Here is a 21,801-nt window from a genome sequence, read left to right on the forward strand (position 1 = left end):
TTATTATGACTTTGAAGTAGTGTAAATGAAAGTTAGACGAAATCAATTTTCTCCAGAAATTACTTCAAAACAAGTGACAATTTCTCTGAATATCGAATTTTCTGAAACTGTTCTTATACATCAATTTGTATAATTTAACTCCATAATTTTTTGATGAATTTTTAAAAACTACCCCTTCTCTTCATATATTACCGGTGACGCACGCTCGCGACCTCATTATTAAAAGGCAAGATAAGGAGACGTGCTAAATAAAAACCAATACTTGTTATTAAGATATTACGTAACAAAACGTGTATAATTTCAACGATTACAAATTTATCAATTTATTTATGCTCCAAAATCGTTACCGGGCTCGTAAGTCCTGAAAACACTTTGTGGTTCTGTCGTTATTTTTACAATAATTAAATCTAAACAACGGTAGTCTAGTTCACACACACACTCTTACGAACTTTTAACTATTCTCGAGATACTGTTAGATATATAATAAAATAGGAAATTTGTCGAACGTAGATTGAGTAGTGCAGTCTTTGCGTTGCGGAAGTTGAAACCCCTTATTTCGTACGTTTCATTAAAATCGGTTTACTATGCTCACTTCCACTCACTAATGACGTATGGTGTACTCATTTGGGGGAACTCTACGGATGCCAATCGAGTATTTATAATGCAAAAACAGGCAATGCGAACACTAGCGGGTGTGAAGCCTAGACATTCATGCAGACCTTTTTGTGACGCACAAAATAATGACACATTACTCATTATATTTATTTGAAGTTATTATGTATGTTAGAAATATCTTTGTTTAAACGCGTCGAGGTATCTGGCATAAACATTAGAACTACAGGTCGATTACGAACAGTTCCTCGTCGCATGGCACTTGCAGCAAAGAACCCGCGTGTCATCGGTCCGACTTATTATGAGCGATTACCTGCAGAAATAAGGACGGAACCATCCGATACAACATTCAAGCGTCGATTGAGAAACTTTTTACTGGACAACCCATTACATTCAATAAGTGAATTTTTTGACATAACTGTATAATTTATAATCGCATACCATTTTTGACATTTTCCTTGTTTATTATTGTTACTATTTGACGATCCTTCTCAGGGGAAGTTTTTTATATAATGTTTAATTAATGAAATTAATATTGGATTATTTTGCTATTATTTAAATTTATTTTTGACGATCACAATGTAGATTCTTATAAATTGACATTAATGTAATTTGTACTGTAATCATATGTTGTGAAATAAATATATCTAATCTAATCTTATCTATGTAGTTACCTACAGATAGGGGATGAAAATGTCTTATGTGCTGCCGTATATCTAACTAAATCTAAATAAATTTAACTATGACAGAAGTTTCAGTCAAGTAAATAATCGCATGTCGCATGTCATCGTAATAAGGCTGCGTTTCAACCAGAGATGTCCGAGGATGTGTTGCGAGTACGTTGCGAGTGATATACATGTTTTTAAGAACCAATAGTCTGCATGCTGAGCGAGGAAAACAAATGAAGTTATTCTATTGGTTCTTAACAATCACATCCGTCGCAGCACATCTGGTCGAAACGCAGCCTTGTACGTCTTACAAAAGAAAAACGTCAAATAGTAGGTAATCGATTCAAATGGAAAAGCAATGAAGGTGAGTATGGAATATGGGTGATAAGAGTAATCGCCTTCCGCCACTGATATATGGCAGGCGGCGGCCATTTGTAATTCATAGTGCTGACGCCGCGAGTGCCGGCCGAGCGTCAATCATCCACACACTCAACCACCAATAAAAAACTCCCTTTCAAACGAAATTCAACCCTAAAGTCACAGGAAAAAAGGCGGTAGTGAACGCGTAATCTTTGTCTCTTTAAAACTTTTTATGGAAACTAAAAATGATGCTAAATAGGACCCATAGCAATGAGACAAATGACGTAGTCTCGTCGTATGTATATATTGAGATTCATATGGCGATTTATTGAAAACAACACGATCACAATTGGTGATTTTACTGGAAACATTCAACTTTTTTTTGGTTCCAAAAAAGTTGAGAAAAAACTAGAAAACGTTGTTAGAAATTTGCTGGATAGTGCCTGCGTCATATTGTTTTTTCTACATTTTTTTGGCCTTGCGATTGAAATTGAGTTCTGAAAAAAAAACTTGATTAATTTTTATGCAATTTTTATCTGATTAGAAGTTCTCTGATACATATGACAGAACACACATGGGACTTTTTTTAATATTCTTACTCAAAATGTACTAAGTTACTAGATATTTTCCAGTTATTTAACATAGCCAAATGTCACTAGACTTATATTGACCGGGATATAGACCGTGATTACCTTTCAATATAAGTCAATATAAGTCGTGGTCAATATAAGTCTAGTGAAACTAACCGTGAATCATTCAAAACTCTAATAGCCAAATGTATCCATTACTATAATCTAATTTCAAGTATTTCTACCCCCTGCGTCGTCGGTGAAGTACTTTTTACACTAATCTTGAAAAAATTCTGTAAACCATCTGCAGGGTCTGCAGGTAGTGAAACGATATTAATCGGTATTTATCGGACTTAATGTCGCTTATGATATGACGAATGTGGCAGCTGCATAGTTGCATACTGATTCTGTAATTGTCATACTAATAATTATTAGGTACTTAATGTTAATTTCATGAATTATATAACACGACCATTTAGTGTAAAACAACTTACTTTGCGCTTAAGTAGCAATAATGCATGGCATGAGTGGTCATGCTGTTAATTATTCATCGAGGGCCGACGACGGAGCATTTATTGCGCTAGTCTCGTATAGAAAATATGTTCCTGTATTAACCTTACTTGAGGTTAGGTGTATTAATTAAGACAGTGTTCGATCAAGGCTTTTAGATGTGAATACGCTAGTCGCTACTTGGGCGCTTTGTATACCTAGTGAATTGATGACATAGGTAATTCACAAATAGTAGTATGAATGGTAGAAAATGCCGTATGGCATTAAGTCCGCCTTTTGCAACTATATTTTTTCCGTGCAATGAAGTTTAAATAAATAAATAAATAAATAACTATTGAAAATCTAAAAACACAATTCACTTTTTTTCACAAATTACTTTTTTTTTGTACTTAAATCGAAAGCCCCTCAATGAGGGCTAACGCGTATGAATTCGCCGCTAGGGGCGCTAGTGTAGATGGTGGTCTTTTCCATAGTTCGAAATGTCAGATGTCAGTTGTCACTTCAATGACTGACACATGGAGACTATATAAAGGAGCCAAATCTCTATGTATGAAAAGTGTCCATCAAAAAACAGTAATTAGGCGGCGCCACCATACACCGAAATACTACCAAAAACAACCTACGTAATTTGGTCGAGTTATTTATTGCCTTATGTCCCAGAGCCTAACTAGCGCCACCGGAGAGATTAGGAACTATTATTTAAAGCTAAAAGCGATCCCTTTTGCAACAATTCTGCCTTAAGAGATTGGCATCCTTTCTATACCATCCATAGACTGACAGCTGTTCTTTAGTCTTTTGGACCACCATCAACAGAGGTGCCAACTGGTGAGCAAAAAAACGATAGCCCTCATTGCTTTCGATTTAAGTACAAATAAAAAGTAATTTGACAAAATAGATAAGTTGATGGTCTTCTATTGAGCTATCGGTTTTCCGCTAGAGTGAATTTGTAAATCTTTTTACTACTTTTTAGAGTAACTCTACTGCTTTCTTTTAAACTTATAGGTACAGTTGTTTAAGTAGTAAGTGCAAGCCATATCCAGTGTTTTATCCTGTTGTCATGCTAATGTCACCACCAGGTGGCCGGTCAAAATATACAACGCATAATAAGTAAATCGGTGCGCATTCAAATGTGCTTAATGCCTATAAGAATATACTTACAGGATAATCGTACTGTAATTCTATTTCAAGACATGAATACACTTTAGTTATCTCGTAGCATTTCGGTCGCAGCAAAGTTGAATTAATAAATACATGGGCACTAAGATACGTCTTAAACTCAGGAACAATTATTTTAATAAAACTAGGTCCATGGGGTCCCAGCGCGCACAAGTTGTTTGCAGAAATCGCGAAGCGTCTGGTTGACGTAACTGGTGACCGAAGAGCTGGCGGCTTCCTCGCACAACGTATCAGCATTGCGATACAGCGAGGAAATGCCGCCAGCATCCTGCCTCAAGGGCCTATTTTAGATTTAAGCTAGCTATTAATTTCGTTTACGTAGTACCACTGTATATATCTTGTTTGTAAACGACAACCTTTTAATAATATATAAGTTATATGTGAGGTATCACACTTCAGGTATGGTTAAACTTATTATAAATTAGTTTAGCCTATCTTAAACTAATTATATTTATTTATTTAAAATTTAATACTTATTTATTAAGATTAAAAGTTACTATACATACTTATTATAAATAGGTTTTTATCTATGTGAGCATTCTAAGCTTACTTTTTTATGACTAGGCCGTTCATTTTAGAAATCATTTTTGTTATTTTTTTTTTCAATTCTTCAAATGAGACCCTTTAAAGAGGTAGCTTTGTACCTACCAATATACTCCGAAGCGACAACTCATGTAAGTATATAAGCTAGATATTTATCAAGAGATCACGACAAATGACCGGAACTCTTCAAAAAAGTTCAGCATAAAAAAAGCACCACGTATTCTCGTGTCCCCAACTCCTTCGGGTTTATAGCAAGAACTAGATGACACAAAAGGACGTAAGTGTACATAAGGGTTGTATATACATACAACCTTACGAAGAGCCCTGAACACGCAGGAAGCACGTCTAAGGGACGTGCGCAGAGGCAGCCGTCGCTTCACACGGCTCCTGAATATCATTACCCTCGAAAATATACCTTTGTCGTAAAAGGAGATATATGGAGTTTGTTTTTGTGCACATAACGTCTATATCCGGTTGTATATGGTTGGACAAATTATTAAAGGTGTTAGACTTTCAGTTAATGTAAGGTTTTAAGAAGGTTGCAGGTGTAAATAAATAATAAATAAATATATAGAATCTTATTACACAAATTGACGGTAAGCTCAATAAGGCTTGAGTTGTGAGTACTTAGACAGCGATATGTTTAATATATAAATATTTATATATACTTAAATACATAGGAAACACCCGTGACTCAGAACAGAAACATATACATATTTGTGCTCATCACACAACTATCATCAGAGCTCTCAGCAACCAAACAGTTCAAGTAATCGGTCAAAAATCCATAACATGTTTAGTTCGAATGATGGACCATTAGTATTTATAGGTACACTGCGAGGATGATCGTCTTTAAAAAAAGTTTCATACCTATTTTATTTTCTGGATGACATTGGTGTAGATAAAGCTTCGATTGAAAATAATAGGCAAGACACTAAATTGAAATAATTATACACAATTCACAATTATAATTTTCACTAGGTTTTCCAGTTTGCAGAATTTGCTACGAAGTAAATAATCCAGTTTTACTTCCAATATTATTTAAGCAAGAAGTTCGAATATTGCTAACCTAAGGTCTAGTTTTCCCTTAATTTTTATTTCCTAACTGCTACATATTAGTAAATATATATTTGCACATGGCTGTATTCATATTATTCCGAGTGGTGAGAGGAAAACTCGTTTTTCTGAACTCTGAGCCCTTCTGCGGTGTTTCCTTTGCGCAATGCCATGGGGTTCCTTAAGTGCGTGTAAGCAAAAGTTATTCTTATGATGTTACTCATGAAGATACTGGCTTTCAATTAGTCGGCTCTTGTCGTTTGCTACCTAGTTCATACACAAAAAGACTTGGTTTTTGTTCTTAGAACATTTAACTGAAGTTAATTGCTCAGATCAGCTATCTATATCTGGTTATCTACCCTCAATACTTGCTACGCCTGCAACTCCGACGAGATTTTTAAAATAGCTTTAAGCAGCTATTCTCAATCCTTTGTAGGTACCTTGATTTGCAAGATGTTAAAGGAAATCGTGAGCAGGAAGTGCTTCTCGTATAAAAACATGGTGGAACCTAACGTCAAGCACGTAAGGGCGCGCACGTCTCTCGAAAGCGTCCGTCCGGTAGAGCATCACGCTTGTTCCCCATTGTTAATCATCACACCTTGCGCGGTGAGACATAGTCAAGGCCTGGTAATAACCAACTAGAAGAAGTCGGTTCAATCTTGTATGATAGGTAGATGGTTTTTAGGCCAATTCGAAGATATACTGATATCACTATGATATTTGAATCGTTATTTAGTTATCGTGTCCGTACATGTATTGGCGGAGACGCTAACAAATCCAATCGACGAGTTCAATAATAGGGTAGGACGTAAGGCATGGTCATAGACGCAGCAACTGATCATCAAAAAAATTCAAGATCCCTTGAAATCTGACGAATAACATACTTTATAAATATATGTAGGTATAATGACCCGGAAAAAGTAAACAACAATATTGTTAACGCGCACACAAAACCTATCATCATATGTCGTGATAGCATTATATATGCATTTCTTATTTAGTCGCATTACAAAAATCATAGCAACAGGACGTGTTTTAATTTCCCATTCAATAACGAACCTTACTGCATTAAACAAATATATTATTAGGCTTTGTCGAGTGATCTGACATTAATAAATAAGTTCCAAGTGGTTAATACAATAATATCACCACCAACACCATAACAGCAACATGCATGCATGTATATAAGTCACCAGCAACATGCTGAGATGAGGCCATTTCGTGGCACTTTAATCTTATTTTATGTTTTCTTTTATATTATGTAATGTCTTGTTTGTTTGTGCTTACGAATAAAATCTTATTCTATTCTATTTTATTCTAATATAAAAATAGCCAAGGAAGTTTCACATGGATTGTGAAATTGAGTGAGATTGACATGTACATAGATATGTAGGTATTTGCGCGGTACCCTACAATGCATGGTATGTTTGAATTAATGATTTCGGGCATTAATTGTAAATATTTTAATGGAATACCTACTGATACTTTAACTGTTTCATTAATTTCGAGAAAGAGTTACCTAGAAATTTAATTTCAATTATTTATTTAAATAAAACATATATTTATATTTGCGTAAAGTCTCGCCAGGCGGTAGTCGCATTCAGATGACTTATTTGATTATTATCCGCCGACATCGTTTGCATCATTTGTTCATAGTTGGCTGCTAAATAATCTCTCCTTGGTGGTTTGTTCACTTTCCATTTTCTGTCCTGTAGCTGAATTTGTATAGTAGCTAGTAATACTAAGTGATCACTCTTACCTATGTTAGCGCGGTATTCAACCTTGGTACATAGGTCCTCCTCATTACACATAATTAAGTCAAGGAGGGATTCTTGGTCATTCCTTTATATGTGTTCCTTTATATATGTGTTTTAACACCAGTCACCAGCATTTTTTTTCTTGATAAGCATCATAAAACTTGCATTTGCACGTTGGTAAGTAAATTAATTCCTTATTAGCCATTAAAGTTGACGACGACGTCGCTAAAAATTACAAGAATTCCGCATTTTCGTTTCTTTTGGTATTCGCTGGGCCTTTCTACATCAAAAACGTTTGCATCACCTGGCATCCACTATAGTCTGATCCCCTGTAACAACCATGCGTATCGGAGGTCAGAGTTCTTACTTACTGGTCCGCGCTGTCATGGATTTTGTAAATAGCACTGTCGAGGACACAGCACCTGCGAAGGGCAAAAAATGTTGTCTTCGTTCGTAAATGTCCATAAAATGGAGGCATCCGTTTGCGCACGCGCGCGCCATACAGAGCCGAACATTTGCATGTGATTCTTATTAAAACACGACTCGGCTGCGGCCGCCACACTAATTAGACAATTTGCGTATGCTTGCAGAAATTAGCTTTCACGACTCCCAGCGAACCGTCATAAGCACCATTTCGTTGGGCGTCATCGTTCAAGCAAACTAGAGTACTCTTCCGAGCGCTTTAGAACCAGAATCCTAGAGAAGTGTGGAGCTTTCTTAGCGGGTTAGACTAAGACGGCTCGGCCCGGGCTGATTCCCATTGTAATGTATGTTAAGCAGGATGACCGCAGCAATTAGGCCAGGCGTCCACGATCAGAATTAGCAGCATTACTTGCTCATTGGATCACGACCACATACGCCGCAGCGCATGCTAAGGGTCCGTGCGTGGGTTCGACCCTTGCGTGGGTATGCTTTGAAAATTCAAGCCACGTTATTAATAAGTCCAACAAATAGTAAAACAAAAAAGGCGCGCTCGTGTTCGGAATGTCGCGTTATATATTTGAGCGCACTCATTGTATTTTAAACCGCTATTGTTCTTATTTCGCGCCTGCGTTCTTGGTACTTTTATTTTTGCGAAATGTCCGTCAAAACGATACTCCTATAAATAGTGTTACCGTTGTGGTATTGTGTTGTGGAGGCATCAGTCTCGATCTGTTGAGCGGTTGACGTGACGAGATATATTGAGCCCCCGAAGCGTGCAAGGCTTCAAGAAGGTATCGCTTTTGGCATCCGTCTCAGGCTTGGGGTCTCAACAACAGTGGTATGAAATGTGATACTTTTTATTCTTAACGCATTGGTAATCCGAATTGTATATCATTTCCGACAGAAAAAGTAAAAAATCGTAATTTGTTAATTTCTTCGTAACCGCTACACTGGTTGTTATGATGCTTTGTATACTGATTCAAAATACCCTAATGCATTACATTTCGGCTTTGTCCAATGGCTAAAGACACCCTGTATGTGTATGCCCATCTGAATGATATGTAGACCTCAGACGCCTGAAAAGAAATGGTTATTGATAAGATTTTATGTACACATCATACCTAGTGTCAAAAAATGGGGCGTTTCACAATAAAGTCCACTTTGTCGGCAGCTACCTTAATAACCTACAGAAATCTGTGTTAGGATATACCGTTGAATTTATCAAACAGCAGTTATCAAACATTTACATGCCTAATATCGTCTTCTTGGCTTTATACAATAGTTTTAATAAAATAGCGTCACATACTCGAAACTTTTCTGGAATGCCCCAAATCAGCTTCTATTTAATCGTCCTAATGACCAAAGCCAAGCTACGTTTTATCAGAAAACATGTTGCCAAGAAGCCAATGCTATACCTAACTATAGTGCAGACCTAGGGCGCCAGTTTCAGGTCAAAACTCACCAACGACTCCACGAGCCGCGCACGCGCTGGTCTCCCACGGTCTTCACTTCCAATTCATAAACTTTACACCACCACTTCACTACAAGCTGACCAAATAAGACCTAACTAGCTCTACCCACACTTGCTACGCATGTACAGGTCAAATTACAGTAGCAAGGAGCTAAGAGACGGTACAAAATATTTTAAACTAGTGTCGTATGCGCAACGCGTCGCCTGACAATCGCGACTACGCACCGCTATGACGGAATTTCACCAATTACTGGGATTTACCGACCACCGAACTACGCAGTGGTGAGGCGAATACGAACAGCTGTCACGTGGGTGTTTAAGCTATCTAAACCTGGGTGTCGGGAAAAAGAAACGAGGATGTCTGAGCAAAATTTGCATGTATTTCAACAGAAGTGAGGGGCTGTCAATTTATACTTTTCATAGTTTCATAGAAATTTAACATCAATGATGTTATGTCCACAATTTGTCATTGCAAATGCCATGCAGCTTGATCCGGCTCTTGACATATACCTTAACATTTTTAGCACAAACTTTATGCAGGTTCTCTGACACATAAAGCTAAAGAGCTATCAACACTACGGGGATCTAATTACGTGCGTAATATGCTCCAGTCATTTGTTTCAGCGTGCGATTATCCCGACTACAGCGCATTAGCAGGCTGCAGGCGGCCACCGTGTTACACTCTTTGCCGCGCCGACGCGACGCGACGAAGGCAAGCTGATAAGGGAGATTTGTCGAGTGGCCGCCGAGCGGTTAAGGTGTGAGACTTTCATGTAAATCATGGGATCGAATCCTGGCTTAGAGCGTATGTATTATTTAAGATTCAAAATATTCTTTATTCAAGTAGGGCTAGCAACAAGCACTTTCGAAGACGAAGACCTAGTCGTACAAATGTATCATCTTACACTATTCAAATCGGTGCAAAGTTAGCTTAGACGAACTCTAATTTTTATTTTTATTAATCAACACAATTTTAAGTATGAGGTCAGCATTTTTGATGTTGTTTCACAGTTTCCAAGTCGGTAATGTTGTTTTATAATTGCTGGTCCAACAAGTAGGTAAACATTGACGCCATCGTCCCTGAAATATTTATACTACAGGAAATTGACATTTTCATGTGACTGTTTTTAAGTTGGTGAAAAAGTCGCCAGCTTAAATAAATAAATATATATTAATTATAATACAATCTTACATATAACTCAACCTAGCCCCATTAACAGTAAGCTCAATGAAACTTGTGTTGTGGGTACTATAGTATTAAACGACGATATATATAATAGACAGATAAAGACAAATAAAGATAGAAAACATCCATGATGCAGAACAAATATTTGTGATGAACACATGCACAAATAAATGCCCTTACTTAAGTACTCGATAAATAACATAGACAACTATTTATACATACAGGTATTAGAATTTCGTCATAAAATTTATTAAACTTAACATGCTAAACCAGGGATCAGTTCGCCTTTGTACTTCTTACTAATTGTATGTTATTTATAATATGTCTTTTGGTACAATAAAGAGTTTACTACTACTAAACCAAAAATTTCATAAACAGGAATATTCATAAAAGCTTGTAAAAATAACGAGCCACATTGCCGCAAATGGTCACTTAACTGTCAATAACAAAATAAAGGGTCACTTAACTGTCAATAACAAAATAAAGGGTCACTTAACTGTCAATAACAAAATAAAGATCACAACGCTCCACTTGTAAGTTAACTTTTATCGGTCACTAAAGCTGTGAAGTGACAACACAATTCCGCATGCATACCACAAGAACGATTACAATCTTTTCGAGTGTAATGTGAATTATAATGAAGCTGGTACTTACCTTAGTACGACGTATTTTTGTACTTACTAAATTCAATTTTGCTTTACCGAATTGTTAACTTACTTAAATACTTAGTATACCTCTATTTCTCTTCGAAAACAATTAAAACTGTATCACTTTAACAAGTTTTTATACTTGTAGCGTACATTGTATTGTACCTAATTGTCGTTGGATATGAAACTTTGCAAATACATTGTAAGTTATCCAGTAGGGTGGGTCACTCGTTTATGGAGAAAAAAAGTATTAGTTATCTTCGGGCACAGTTATAAAAAGTTGCATAATAATGCCAATAAACAGTAAGTATTTTAAATTATTTTGCAATTTGAATTCATTTTCTGCCTCCGGATCCATTTTAAAGTTTTTATATTGGAAATATTATTACATTTTGCACAGTATATCTATGTATTGTCTCTTTTATCAAAATTTAGCTAAAAAGATATACCATTATTGGCTCGAAATAGCATGGTAAAGGTTCAAAGCCATAAAATTGAAAACAAGCACTCTAAAAGAAACATTTTTTTTTTCGCAATACATTGAACGAAAACTATAATCCGGAGGCAGTAAAAATCAAGCTAAAATAGTTATTTGTTATACAAGGGTGCAAAGTTGTATTTTACCAGCGAGTGTGGAATTGAAATACGAGCAAGCGAAAGGATTCTATAGTTGAACCACGAGCGAAACGAGTGGTTCTAAAATAGAATCCTGAGCGTAGCGAGTGTTTCAACACACGAGAAGTAAAATACATTTGCACCCGTGTGTAACACAAAAATTTTCCCCTCACTATAGCGAGGAAAGTGCAACATCCACAGGCGTTAGATTATCTTCATCACTGGAATCACTAATTTTTTTACGATAATACGATATTATAACAGAAAACTCTGGAAGTTGTGTATTTTTACGTGTCAGAGTCGGTGAGAAATTTTTTGTTTTGAAATTGCATCGACTCAACTTGTGCGTTCAGAATTACAATCAACATCATTAAAAAAAAAACAAATGTTTCTTATGGAATTATAGGTATAAGGTGTATGACTTAAAATTATTAAACAAATCTAAATTTGGTAATTTTTAATAAATTCTCAAACCATTTATTTAATGATAATTAATATCGAACGAACCATTATTATGAGCATTTTATGTTTTGTTATCTGTCAAAAGCTACTTAAACACGCTCCATCCAAGGTCATATTACTTTCCCCACTAGTGGATAAAATGCGTTTTTCCCCGCTTGTTTTAAAGGATAAAAGACGGCTTTCGGAGCTAGTGAGGGGAAAATAAAATAAAAATACGTGCAATAATGGCACCTTTTTTGAACTGTGCTCCCTAATTAAATATAATCAAATAAAGTAAATATAACCCATCCTATTATCCAGGTAACAATACAATAATATTATTCTTTGGTACTTAGGTATACTAGTAAATCCCTCGAGTTTGGACTCGTATAAGTAATTCGTTTTAATGAGTTCAATACTTTAGAGGAGTAAAATACAATCGCCAATCGAATATCACATATCGAAGTCTCTCGGGTCAGAAAGTTTCATCTCTAAGACCATTTGCCTTTTTTTTGCGACGCTTTAAAACATACACGTCTTAAATTCCAAAAGGTCACATAGGTTTAACCTGGTCATATAAACTATAGTCGAATATATTGCTATAGGCAAAATAGGTAACGCATGATCTAAGAATAACTCTTACAGGTCTTACAACTTATTATGCATACTGGTTCTCTGCAGAGTATTTTATTTATGCAAGTTACGAGTATTGTCTCTAGGCAACATGTCAAGCTGGTGACATAAGCAGTCACATCCATCAGTGACGTCACTGTCCGCCCTTCATTCACGAGACTCTGACGTCATGATTACTGGTCATCTCGGATACCTAATTCCGACTTAAAAATAAATGGTATATGTTCGAATATCAATGAAATTGTTAATGGTTATCACGCCTCCGTAAGGCGTGGAAACAAAACAAAAACAGTAATTGTTTCACTTTTTAGCTTTAATATAAAAAACAAACGTAATGACACGCCCAAAAGGGTTAGTACCTACAGTAGTAATAAAATGAAGTCCTAAGTGTGCTGGATTTCTTCTACCTATCTGCATCTGGAACACCTACTGACATTACATACATTTATTAAATTCCGCTACCTAAAGATTGTCTGGAAGAGATCGCTTTTAGCGACAAGAGGGCCTGTTCGAATTTAAACTATCGGGAGACATATTAACTTAACTAACTAAAAATACGTGAGTGAAACCGCTAAGTGTTTACCTCTTCTTGAGTTGCTGTATTCATTGTAGTGTTTTCTGTATTGAGGTTTCCAATAAAGAGTATCTGCATTTTATTGTATTGTAAGTCCGCGTGGAACTTAGAGCTGACGAACTAATCAACACTAAAACCCACTTAAAACGACATTGTGCAATTAAGTGTCATTCCGCGCGTGGTTCGGGAGAATCAACAGCGCGCACCGTGGCTTCGCAAAATAAACCTTATGATGAACATATACGCGGACTGCCACGGAACTTCGAAAGTACTTACCTATCAGCTGCGCTGCAAATTGGGTTTTTAGAGATCGATACCAGACTTGATTTAATACATGGTATGAGTTCCTTAAGTTTTAAGTCCTATTTAACTTTGTAATCATGATCAGAAACTTAAGATCTGCGCTCCTCTCGGTGAAACAATATCTCCATGTTTTTAGCCAGAGCTTACTCCTTGATACGAGACGACGATAATTTTTACTTGAACAATGTATGCCCTTTGGCTTCTTTCTCTTCCTTCTACTTTCCCTTCTGTGGTAGTCTAGTAATTCCAACGTATAACAGGTATTCCAACGTGTTCCCTCTTCTATTTTCGATTGTAATAGGCACCTCTGTTCTTTAACCTCGTGTCAACTTTGTTAATAAATCGCATTTCTCTCGTCATTATTTCGTTCAAGAATTGAATTTGTTCACATGTCCGCGGGGCGAGGGGCGCATTCCCGACCGCGGCTGCTTGGTATGCGCCGGAGTGCGCGCGCAAAAACGCACGCCATTCTCTACGTCCCTAAACGTTCCACCAACGATTGATTCCTGTCCTGCTATTCCAAGAAACCGTTATACGCGTCTGTAAACTAAAATAGAATTGTAATTTTTAAACTGAACTTGGAGATTGTCACAATAATCCTTAGCTGAGAGGTCTGACTTATATTGGACGGACTGTGACAATACGCATGGTAAGTTCGTGAATACCAGCGATGACAGAATCTGTTGAAGGATTCGCTTCAACATGTCCTATTTTTAAGCCCGTATAATGAGTTGATTCAGCAAAACGAATCTACATTTCGGGTAAGAAAGATTTCGTGGTTCGGAATGTACGGGATATCGCAACATCAGTATGCGAACGCGACGCTCTGTATAGGATCGTATAATTCCCCCATTCGATCCCAGGACTTAGGGATATATGGAGAGGGCATCTTCTTTTGTGTAACTAGAGTGGAGAGAATGTAGACACAGTTTTTAGTGATTGTTGGCCGGTGTGTCCATGCCTGGCGATAATACAATGCTGTGTGTAATAAAAAGACAACGGTGTACGAATACTAATCATGCGTTACAGACGTTGTTACATTTTGTGCTTTTGAATTTGAACATGGTACCTAACCTAACAATTGGAATGCAAACATGGCACTGACAGCAGTATATAAACTGACGATGAATCGATAATGCAATTGCATATGGTTTAATTAACACTACAAATAAAACTTATCTAAATGTAGACAATCCCACTTATTTTAAGGGCCAGCTTATAAGGTTGCTTGTCGGAGCATATTTTTGATAACCATTATTATACTCGTAATAAAGTTCACACAATAATTATTAATCCTTCTGTATCTTCTGAACCGTCTCTCATTGTACAGTCGAGTTCACCAACATCGTTACAAGCCGAAGCCGACATTCCGAAAATTTATTTACACGCCTCTAAAGGGGCCCACTGACTATCAGTCCGCCGGACACTGAACGGAACTGACTGGCCGATATCGTCTGGCGGACTGATAGTCAGTGGACCCCTTTAGACACTGACAATTAAGGTCGTGTACATTTTTGGAACTTGGGTTTTAAAGATATTTGTGAACTCGACCGTACACAACACATTCGTTATTGACTTGATGTTTTCGGTGCTGTTGTACTAACGGCTTCTTAACTGACCATTTCTATACCTTATATCAATGCAAGTAAAGTTTACAAATTGCCAAATAATGTTGAGGATACTTGTATTAGCTTCTGTAGCCTTTGTTCAGCAATGGTGCAGCACGAATACATTGCAGTGGGAAACAATGGGGGAATACAAATATGTAGCGTTTGAAAGATTTTATTCGTCTGTCTCTATTTGTGTGAAAAGAGGTGTATTTATTCATACATACCTAATATTGCCAACTGTAAACTCAAACAGAAAAAGGTTTTCTTAAAGCATAAGGCAAAGTTCATAAAGCATAAGTTCTACAAAAAGAATTGGTTTTAAAAGAGGCATGTGAAATCCCTGGAGGCCTATCCATGATGACAAACGTTAAGAAAAAAACGGCAATTTAAACTTGAACAACGTACCTATGGAAATAGTCGCGTGACTTTTCGCAACATCTGTCATTCATCCATTTTCTTTTCGTTTGGCGTTTGTCCATGTACGATTGTTATCTTGGCTAGAGGCTGGATTTGCAAGCATACATAACGCCGCTATACTTACTCAACCTCGTATCTGCAACACTCATTTGATGACAAAAACACCCGTATTCCGAATGAAATAAAAGCGACATTTCCATCAAATGATTGTTGCAGATATGAGGTTAAGTATAGCGACGTAAGTTCCTAACGATAGCGGCTTACTAATAGGGCTTTATACTTTCCTTGTTAACCACATGGTATAAAAACCCCTACTTTTCAAGCTATCTGATCTGCGTTGTTGGTTTTTTGGCACTGACTACCAGCACACGACCGGCACGATTGGCCTAGCCGTAACACGCGCGGGAGCACCGTTACCGCCGCGAAGACCCATGGCGCCGGCTCCAGCAGGCACTAAACATTTACTTTTACTATTTTTTTAGGAATTTTACTTACTATTATATAATTTGAGTATGGGCTTCATTAGGGAGTAATGAAATGGTTTTTTTTTACTAAATTTCGGTTGCGTCCTCAGCTGCTGTCACGGGGCCCAGTTTTCAGCTTTTTCTCCTCCACTTTGCATGAAGACAATGCGAATTGTAGGTTTCCTATCATCCCTCACAACGTCAAGGCGGCGTCTTTAGATGGACACGCCTCAAACGGGTTAAAATGTGCACAAACACTGAGAGAAAATACCGGCGACCCCTTCGGTATTCTTCCTTCTGAAGTGCCTTAACGCATTCTATCTTGAAATTTCAAGCGTCTGCGGGAACAAGTACCTACAATGGTTTCAACTACAATCAATTCAGTCTGTGTCTGTGTAAAAAGCCATTGAACTCGATGTGGAGAGGTCCGTCCGTGGCTGGTCTGATAGCCAAACTCAACCTTTGTTTAGGGCCGCAAGATTAATTTACTAAGATTTATCTATCTATACCAGAACCACCTGGTAGGCCACCTAAAAAAGCCCCGCCGCAGGCGCAGGTTGAGTATGACTGCATCAGACGGTACATGTGCTTGTTGGCCACCATCCTGTTATAAAAAGGTATTGTTGAACTGGCTGGAGAGGTCGGGCTGGTCGTCGCCGTGCGCGTGCGACGCGGTTGCGCACACCCGCCGGATCTCAAACTTTGCCAGCAGTTTTTGAACATTTGAATAAAATGTAAGAGAAAACATGAATATTATGCTAGACTTATATTGACCGGGATATAGACCGTGATTACCTTTTGTATTATTTGTGAGCTCCCGATATTACAAAAACAAAAAACACAAAACAAAAACAATAATACTAATAACGGTATATATCCCGGTCAATATAAGTCTAGTGAAACTAACCGTGAATCATTCAAAACTCTAATGAATATTATGATCAGAGTTTCAAAATAAAAAAAAGAGAATAAAATACACGAAATTATGAACAAAACTTATTATTTTGTATAAAAAAATCGTTTAATTCAGACTTTATAATGGTCGAAAACGGTGGTGGTGGTGTTGGTGGTGGTGCTTCATAATGGTAATGGACTTCATAATGGTTCATAATTGTGGTAACATATTTTGATTTGTATTATTTGAAACTAGTACTATTTTATATTTGCAAATTAAAATAGATGACAATATGTGATGTTCCATGAACAAAATAAATATTCAAGTCACATTGCTTAAAACGCTTGCTAGAATTGACAAAAACAGTAGATAATAAATTGTCTTTCCAAGAGTTAATTCCACTAAAGCTAATTGTTAATAAGAACACTGGATTGAGAAATCCGACAAGCCAAATAGCATAAACATAAATAACATGTCGAGCAATCATCGACTGTACAATTCTACATACGTGAGTGACCCGGTTCAATATCGGGTGAAACAGAATGAGGGACTTTTATACAAACGGGGAATTGTTTAGGCTACGTACTTTATTTTTTAATACAGTTGCTCAAAAAGTGCTACTTTACGTAGCTGTTTAGCGTGCGGAAAGTTGGTTTTCGCGAACTAGTGCTTTTTACTTTTCCAATTTTATTAAATTTATTCTTGTTCCAATTCATGACTACTTATTGATGAGTGTTAATATTAGTTTCCTTTAAACGTCGTAATCAACGTAAAAACCTACTGCTAATGTAAGAATACTGGTAGTGCCTTTATACCAATATTTAAGCGGAAAAAAAAGATGCGGGGAGATATGTATGGGAGCCCTCAAGACACCAGAAGGGAATTGAAATATTAAGTGGACTGTATCTAAAATTAACGAGAAGTACTTGTTTGACGCTTAGAATTAAGGGTGTTAGAAGAAATGCCTGCGCACATACCTTTGGAGCTCGTTGTGTGTCTCTTCGGCTGGCCAGCACTTCATAAAACTTTCACCAAGACTTCAGCGTCAATCACGTGTATCACATTCACTCCAGTTCAACAGTTTTTGCTAGTTTTCACACATTTTGATTTATTCAAATTAGAGACGATGCTGTTAGTCAAGCATCAATTCGGGAACTGACTTCGCCAAGATGGCGTCTCATATAAGTGCCGTAAAACGAGACGGCGATACGGCTTTGTGCGCGTTGGCAAGGGATAGGTAGCTTGGAAGGGTTTAGAGCGTTTTCACAAGTACCTACATTTTTAAAGTATTAAGAAAAAAAATAGCTACCTTAAACAAAAAATATCAAATTTGAAACTCAACATCCCCCCGGCCTTGAAGGAACCCTTCAAAGAAAAGGAAGGGGAGAGCAAAAGTGCTCAAACTATAATAATATAATCGCGGCATATGGTCATTGTGCCAAGTTACTTGCTAAGTTCGTAATAAAAATTCAAACAAAAAAATTACCTAACACAAACCAAACCAAAGAAAAAAGGTTTAAATAACAAAGCACAACAATCGTGCTAATAACTAAGTAAGTTACGTAAAACGCAAGAATAAGCTAAGCTAACTTAAGTATTATATTTAATTGGTCTATATTAGACGTGAACTAAACCTAAGATTCTTAACTAAACATAAGACTACTATTGAGTCGGTAACGGACATAACCGTATGACGGGACGTTTATACGTTCCAGTCTTCGTCTTAACTTCCGCCACGCGTACGACTCCGTCTTGGCTATTAGGATAGACGTTGGTTATGATTCCTAATGGCCATTGTAAAGGCGGGGCGTTATCAACGCTTAATATTACTACGGTACCAATTTTAATTGGATTTGAGGGAGTATTCCACTTTTCCCGTTGCTGCAAATTATGTAAATACTCCGTTTTGAATCTCTTCCAATACGACTGCACTAGCGAGTCCATTAATGAAAACCGAGACAGTAAGTCGGGGCGTTCATCAGATAAATCAGCCGCGGGTAAAAATTCCAACGGAGACGTGGTCAAAAAATGAGAAGGGGTAAGCGCGAGCGGTTCGGAAGGGTCCGAGCTTAAAGCATACAAAGGTCGACTGTTGAGCAAAGCTTCTACTTGAGTAAGGACGGTTTCCATCTCCTGAAAGGTTAGGATCTGCTTTCCTATGACTCTAAACAGTAAGGTCTTAGTGCTTTTTATATTAGCTTCCCATATACCTCCGAAATGACTAGCGGTAGGAGGATTCATTTTCCAAGTGATACGACGTTTCGCGAGCTCGTCGCTGAAAGACTTATAGTAGTCGTCCGATTGTAAAACATCGTGAAGCTCTTTAAAATAAGCTTTTGCGGATACGAAATTCGTCCCGTTATCCGAGTAAACAAAGTTACAGGGACCTCGTCGCGATAGAAAGCGCTTGAAAGCGTCTATGAAACATGCAGAAGTTAGATTTGAGGCCAATTCTATATGAACGGCTTTAGTTACAAGGCAAATAAAAAGGCATATATAAGCCTTAACGCTGCGTATGCCGCGTTTCCGGTAAGGAGTAACATACAGGGGTCCAGCAAAGTCTATACCTGTATGCATAAAGGCTTTGCATTGCTCTAAACGACATTTCGGCAAATCTGACATAAGAGGAAAAGTAGGTCTAGGATTCAACCTAAAACAACGGTTACATTTTTGAGTGCGGTGCCGAACAATGCGACGCGAGGAAATAATCCAAAATTTAGTTTTTAATATAGCAACTAAATGCTGAGGCCCTGCATGCAGGTTTTTGCGGTGATAGAAATCAATTATTAATTCTACTATATGACCTTTTTTAGGTAAAATTATAGGGTGCTTAGATCCATAATCCAGCGATGAGTTCGATAAGCGACCTCCAACGCGTAAAATCCCATCAGAAAGGAAAGGAAACAGTTTCTGTAACTTTAGCGAGCATTTACGTCCTTTAGCAATGGACTTGATGTCAGCTGAGAAGTGTGCATCTTGTACCGCTTTTATAATTTTAAGTTCAGCGGTATTTAGGTCATTAGCGGTAATTACATCATTTCGCGGTAGCTTCTTCAGAAAACGAAGCACATAAACAGTAGTTCGAAGAAGTTTGTTCCAAGTAGAACAACGGAGAGCGAGCGTTAATAGAGGATGTTCAATCTTAGTAACCTCCGTGGTCACGTGGGACAAGGTTTTCTCCTCGGGCAGGTGTGACCGATTCGGAACGAATCTTTGTATAGGCCAACACTCTGTAGGTTGTGATAACCAAGCGGGTCCTTTAAACCAAAGCCCATGCTGGAGCAATTGGGAAGGAGTAAGACCGCGTGACACGCAGTCACCGGGGTTTTGCGAGCCTGCAACGTGATATAAGTTGTCAGGTGAAATATTGGTTTGAATTTGCGAAATGCGATTCGCAACGTAAGTGTCAAATCTATGTGGAGAGGCGACCGACCAACATAAGGCGACCTCTGAGTCTGAAAATGCAAAAATATTATTTATTTTATGCCTATTCGACATGGTGTCGTGAACTTCCTTAAGAAGTTTAGAAAGAAGTAATATCCCGCAAAGTTCCAAACGAGCAAGAGTAATTTTAGGTTTAGCGGAAGCTACTCTCGATTTCGAACAAAGCAACGTGACCACAGGCGGCTCGTTGCCATTCACGACGTGGGAATATATTACGCACCCATATGCGGATTCGCTGGCATCGGAAAAACCAACCAACGAAACTTGAGACCTCATCTCAATGCCTAAATGTCGAGGAAAACTAAGGCGAGATATTTGCGGTAGCTCGGCTAAATATTGTTGCCACTGCTTAACAATATGCGAGGGGGGCTCTTCGTCCCAATCGATAGAACGAAGCCAAAGCTGCTTAATTATCAATTTGGCGTACAAAATAACTGGGCCGACGAGTCCTAAGACATCGTACAGGCGTGCGGTAGCCGAAAGAATGGCGCGCTTGGTACAAACGGACGGAGGACTCGAGATATCAAAAACAAAGCTGTCTCGTGCAGGTAACCATTTCAAACCTAAAACCTTAAAAGTACTTCCATCGTCGAAGGAAATAGATTTAGATTGTCGGTGCGACTCAGGTATGTGTTCGAGCAATTCGCGTGAATTGGAAGACCATTTGAGTAAATCAAATCCACCTGCTTTGAAAAGGGCGATCAATTCGTCTGCTATCTTAACAGCTTCCTCGGGTGAAGAAGCAGAAGAAGCAAGGTCGTCCATGTAGACATCTCTTTCGAGCACAGAGGCTGCCTTCGGCCATTTGTGCCGCTCATCGGCCGCTAACTGACGTAACGTCCGAATTGCCAAAAAGGCTGAAGGTCGAAGTCCAAACGTCACTCTCGTGAACGTTAACACTTCGAGCGGGTCGGTATCAGAAAACCGATATAAAATCCGTTGGTATTTGCGGTGCGAAGGGTTCACATAAATGCATAAGTACATTTGTTTTACATCAGCGAAAAATGCTGTTTTATAAATGCGCACATTTAATAAAATGTGAAAAATATTAGCCTGTAGGTTACATCCGGTATGTAAAATATCATTTAAAGATAAACCTGTATCTGTCCTTGAACTTCCGTCTAGGACAGGTCTCACTTTTGTACTTATTTTATCGCTGCGTAATACAGGGTGGTGCGGTAGATAAAATCCACGAGTATTAGATTCGTCATCAGTTGACGCGCGGGTGAGTATACCTTTATCAAGATAATCGTGAATAACTTCGTCGTATCCAGACTTAAGATCAGGATTTTTAGCGAATTTCTTTTCTAAAAGTAAAAAACGCCTTTTTGCGGTATTAAAAGAATCGCCCAATGTCTGAGGATTGTCTTTAAACGGAAGGTCCACCGTATAACTGCCGTCAGTATTACGGACAGTGGTAGAAGTGT

The 21,801-nt window shown here is 37.9% G+C and overlaps 1 protein-coding gene across 1 annotated transcript in view; it reads right to left on the reverse strand.

Annotated features, from left to right (window-relative positions):
* LOC134742634 (uncharacterized) overlaps window positions 1-20,036 on the reverse strand; it is a 34,745-nt gene extending 14,709 nt beyond the window's left edge. Inside the window, exon 1 of the mRNA XM_063675811.1 lies at window positions 18,240-20,036. Coding sequence (XP_063531881.1) covers window positions 18,593-19,552 — 960 coding nt within the window. The 5' untranslated portion in view covers window positions 19,553-20,036 and the 3' untranslated portion in view covers window positions 18,240-18,592. The remainder of the gene's footprint in view (window positions 1-18,239) is intronic.
* Between the last annotated feature and the right edge of the window lie 1,765 nt (window positions 20,037-21,801).

Source organism: Cydia strobilella, chromosome 7 (genome assembly GCF_947568885.1).
Source record: "Cydia strobilella chromosome 7, ilCydStro3.1, whole genome shotgun sequence".
In the NCBI taxonomy this organism is placed as follows: Eukaryota; Metazoa; Arthropoda; class Insecta; order Lepidoptera; family Tortricidae; genus Cydia; species Cydia strobilella.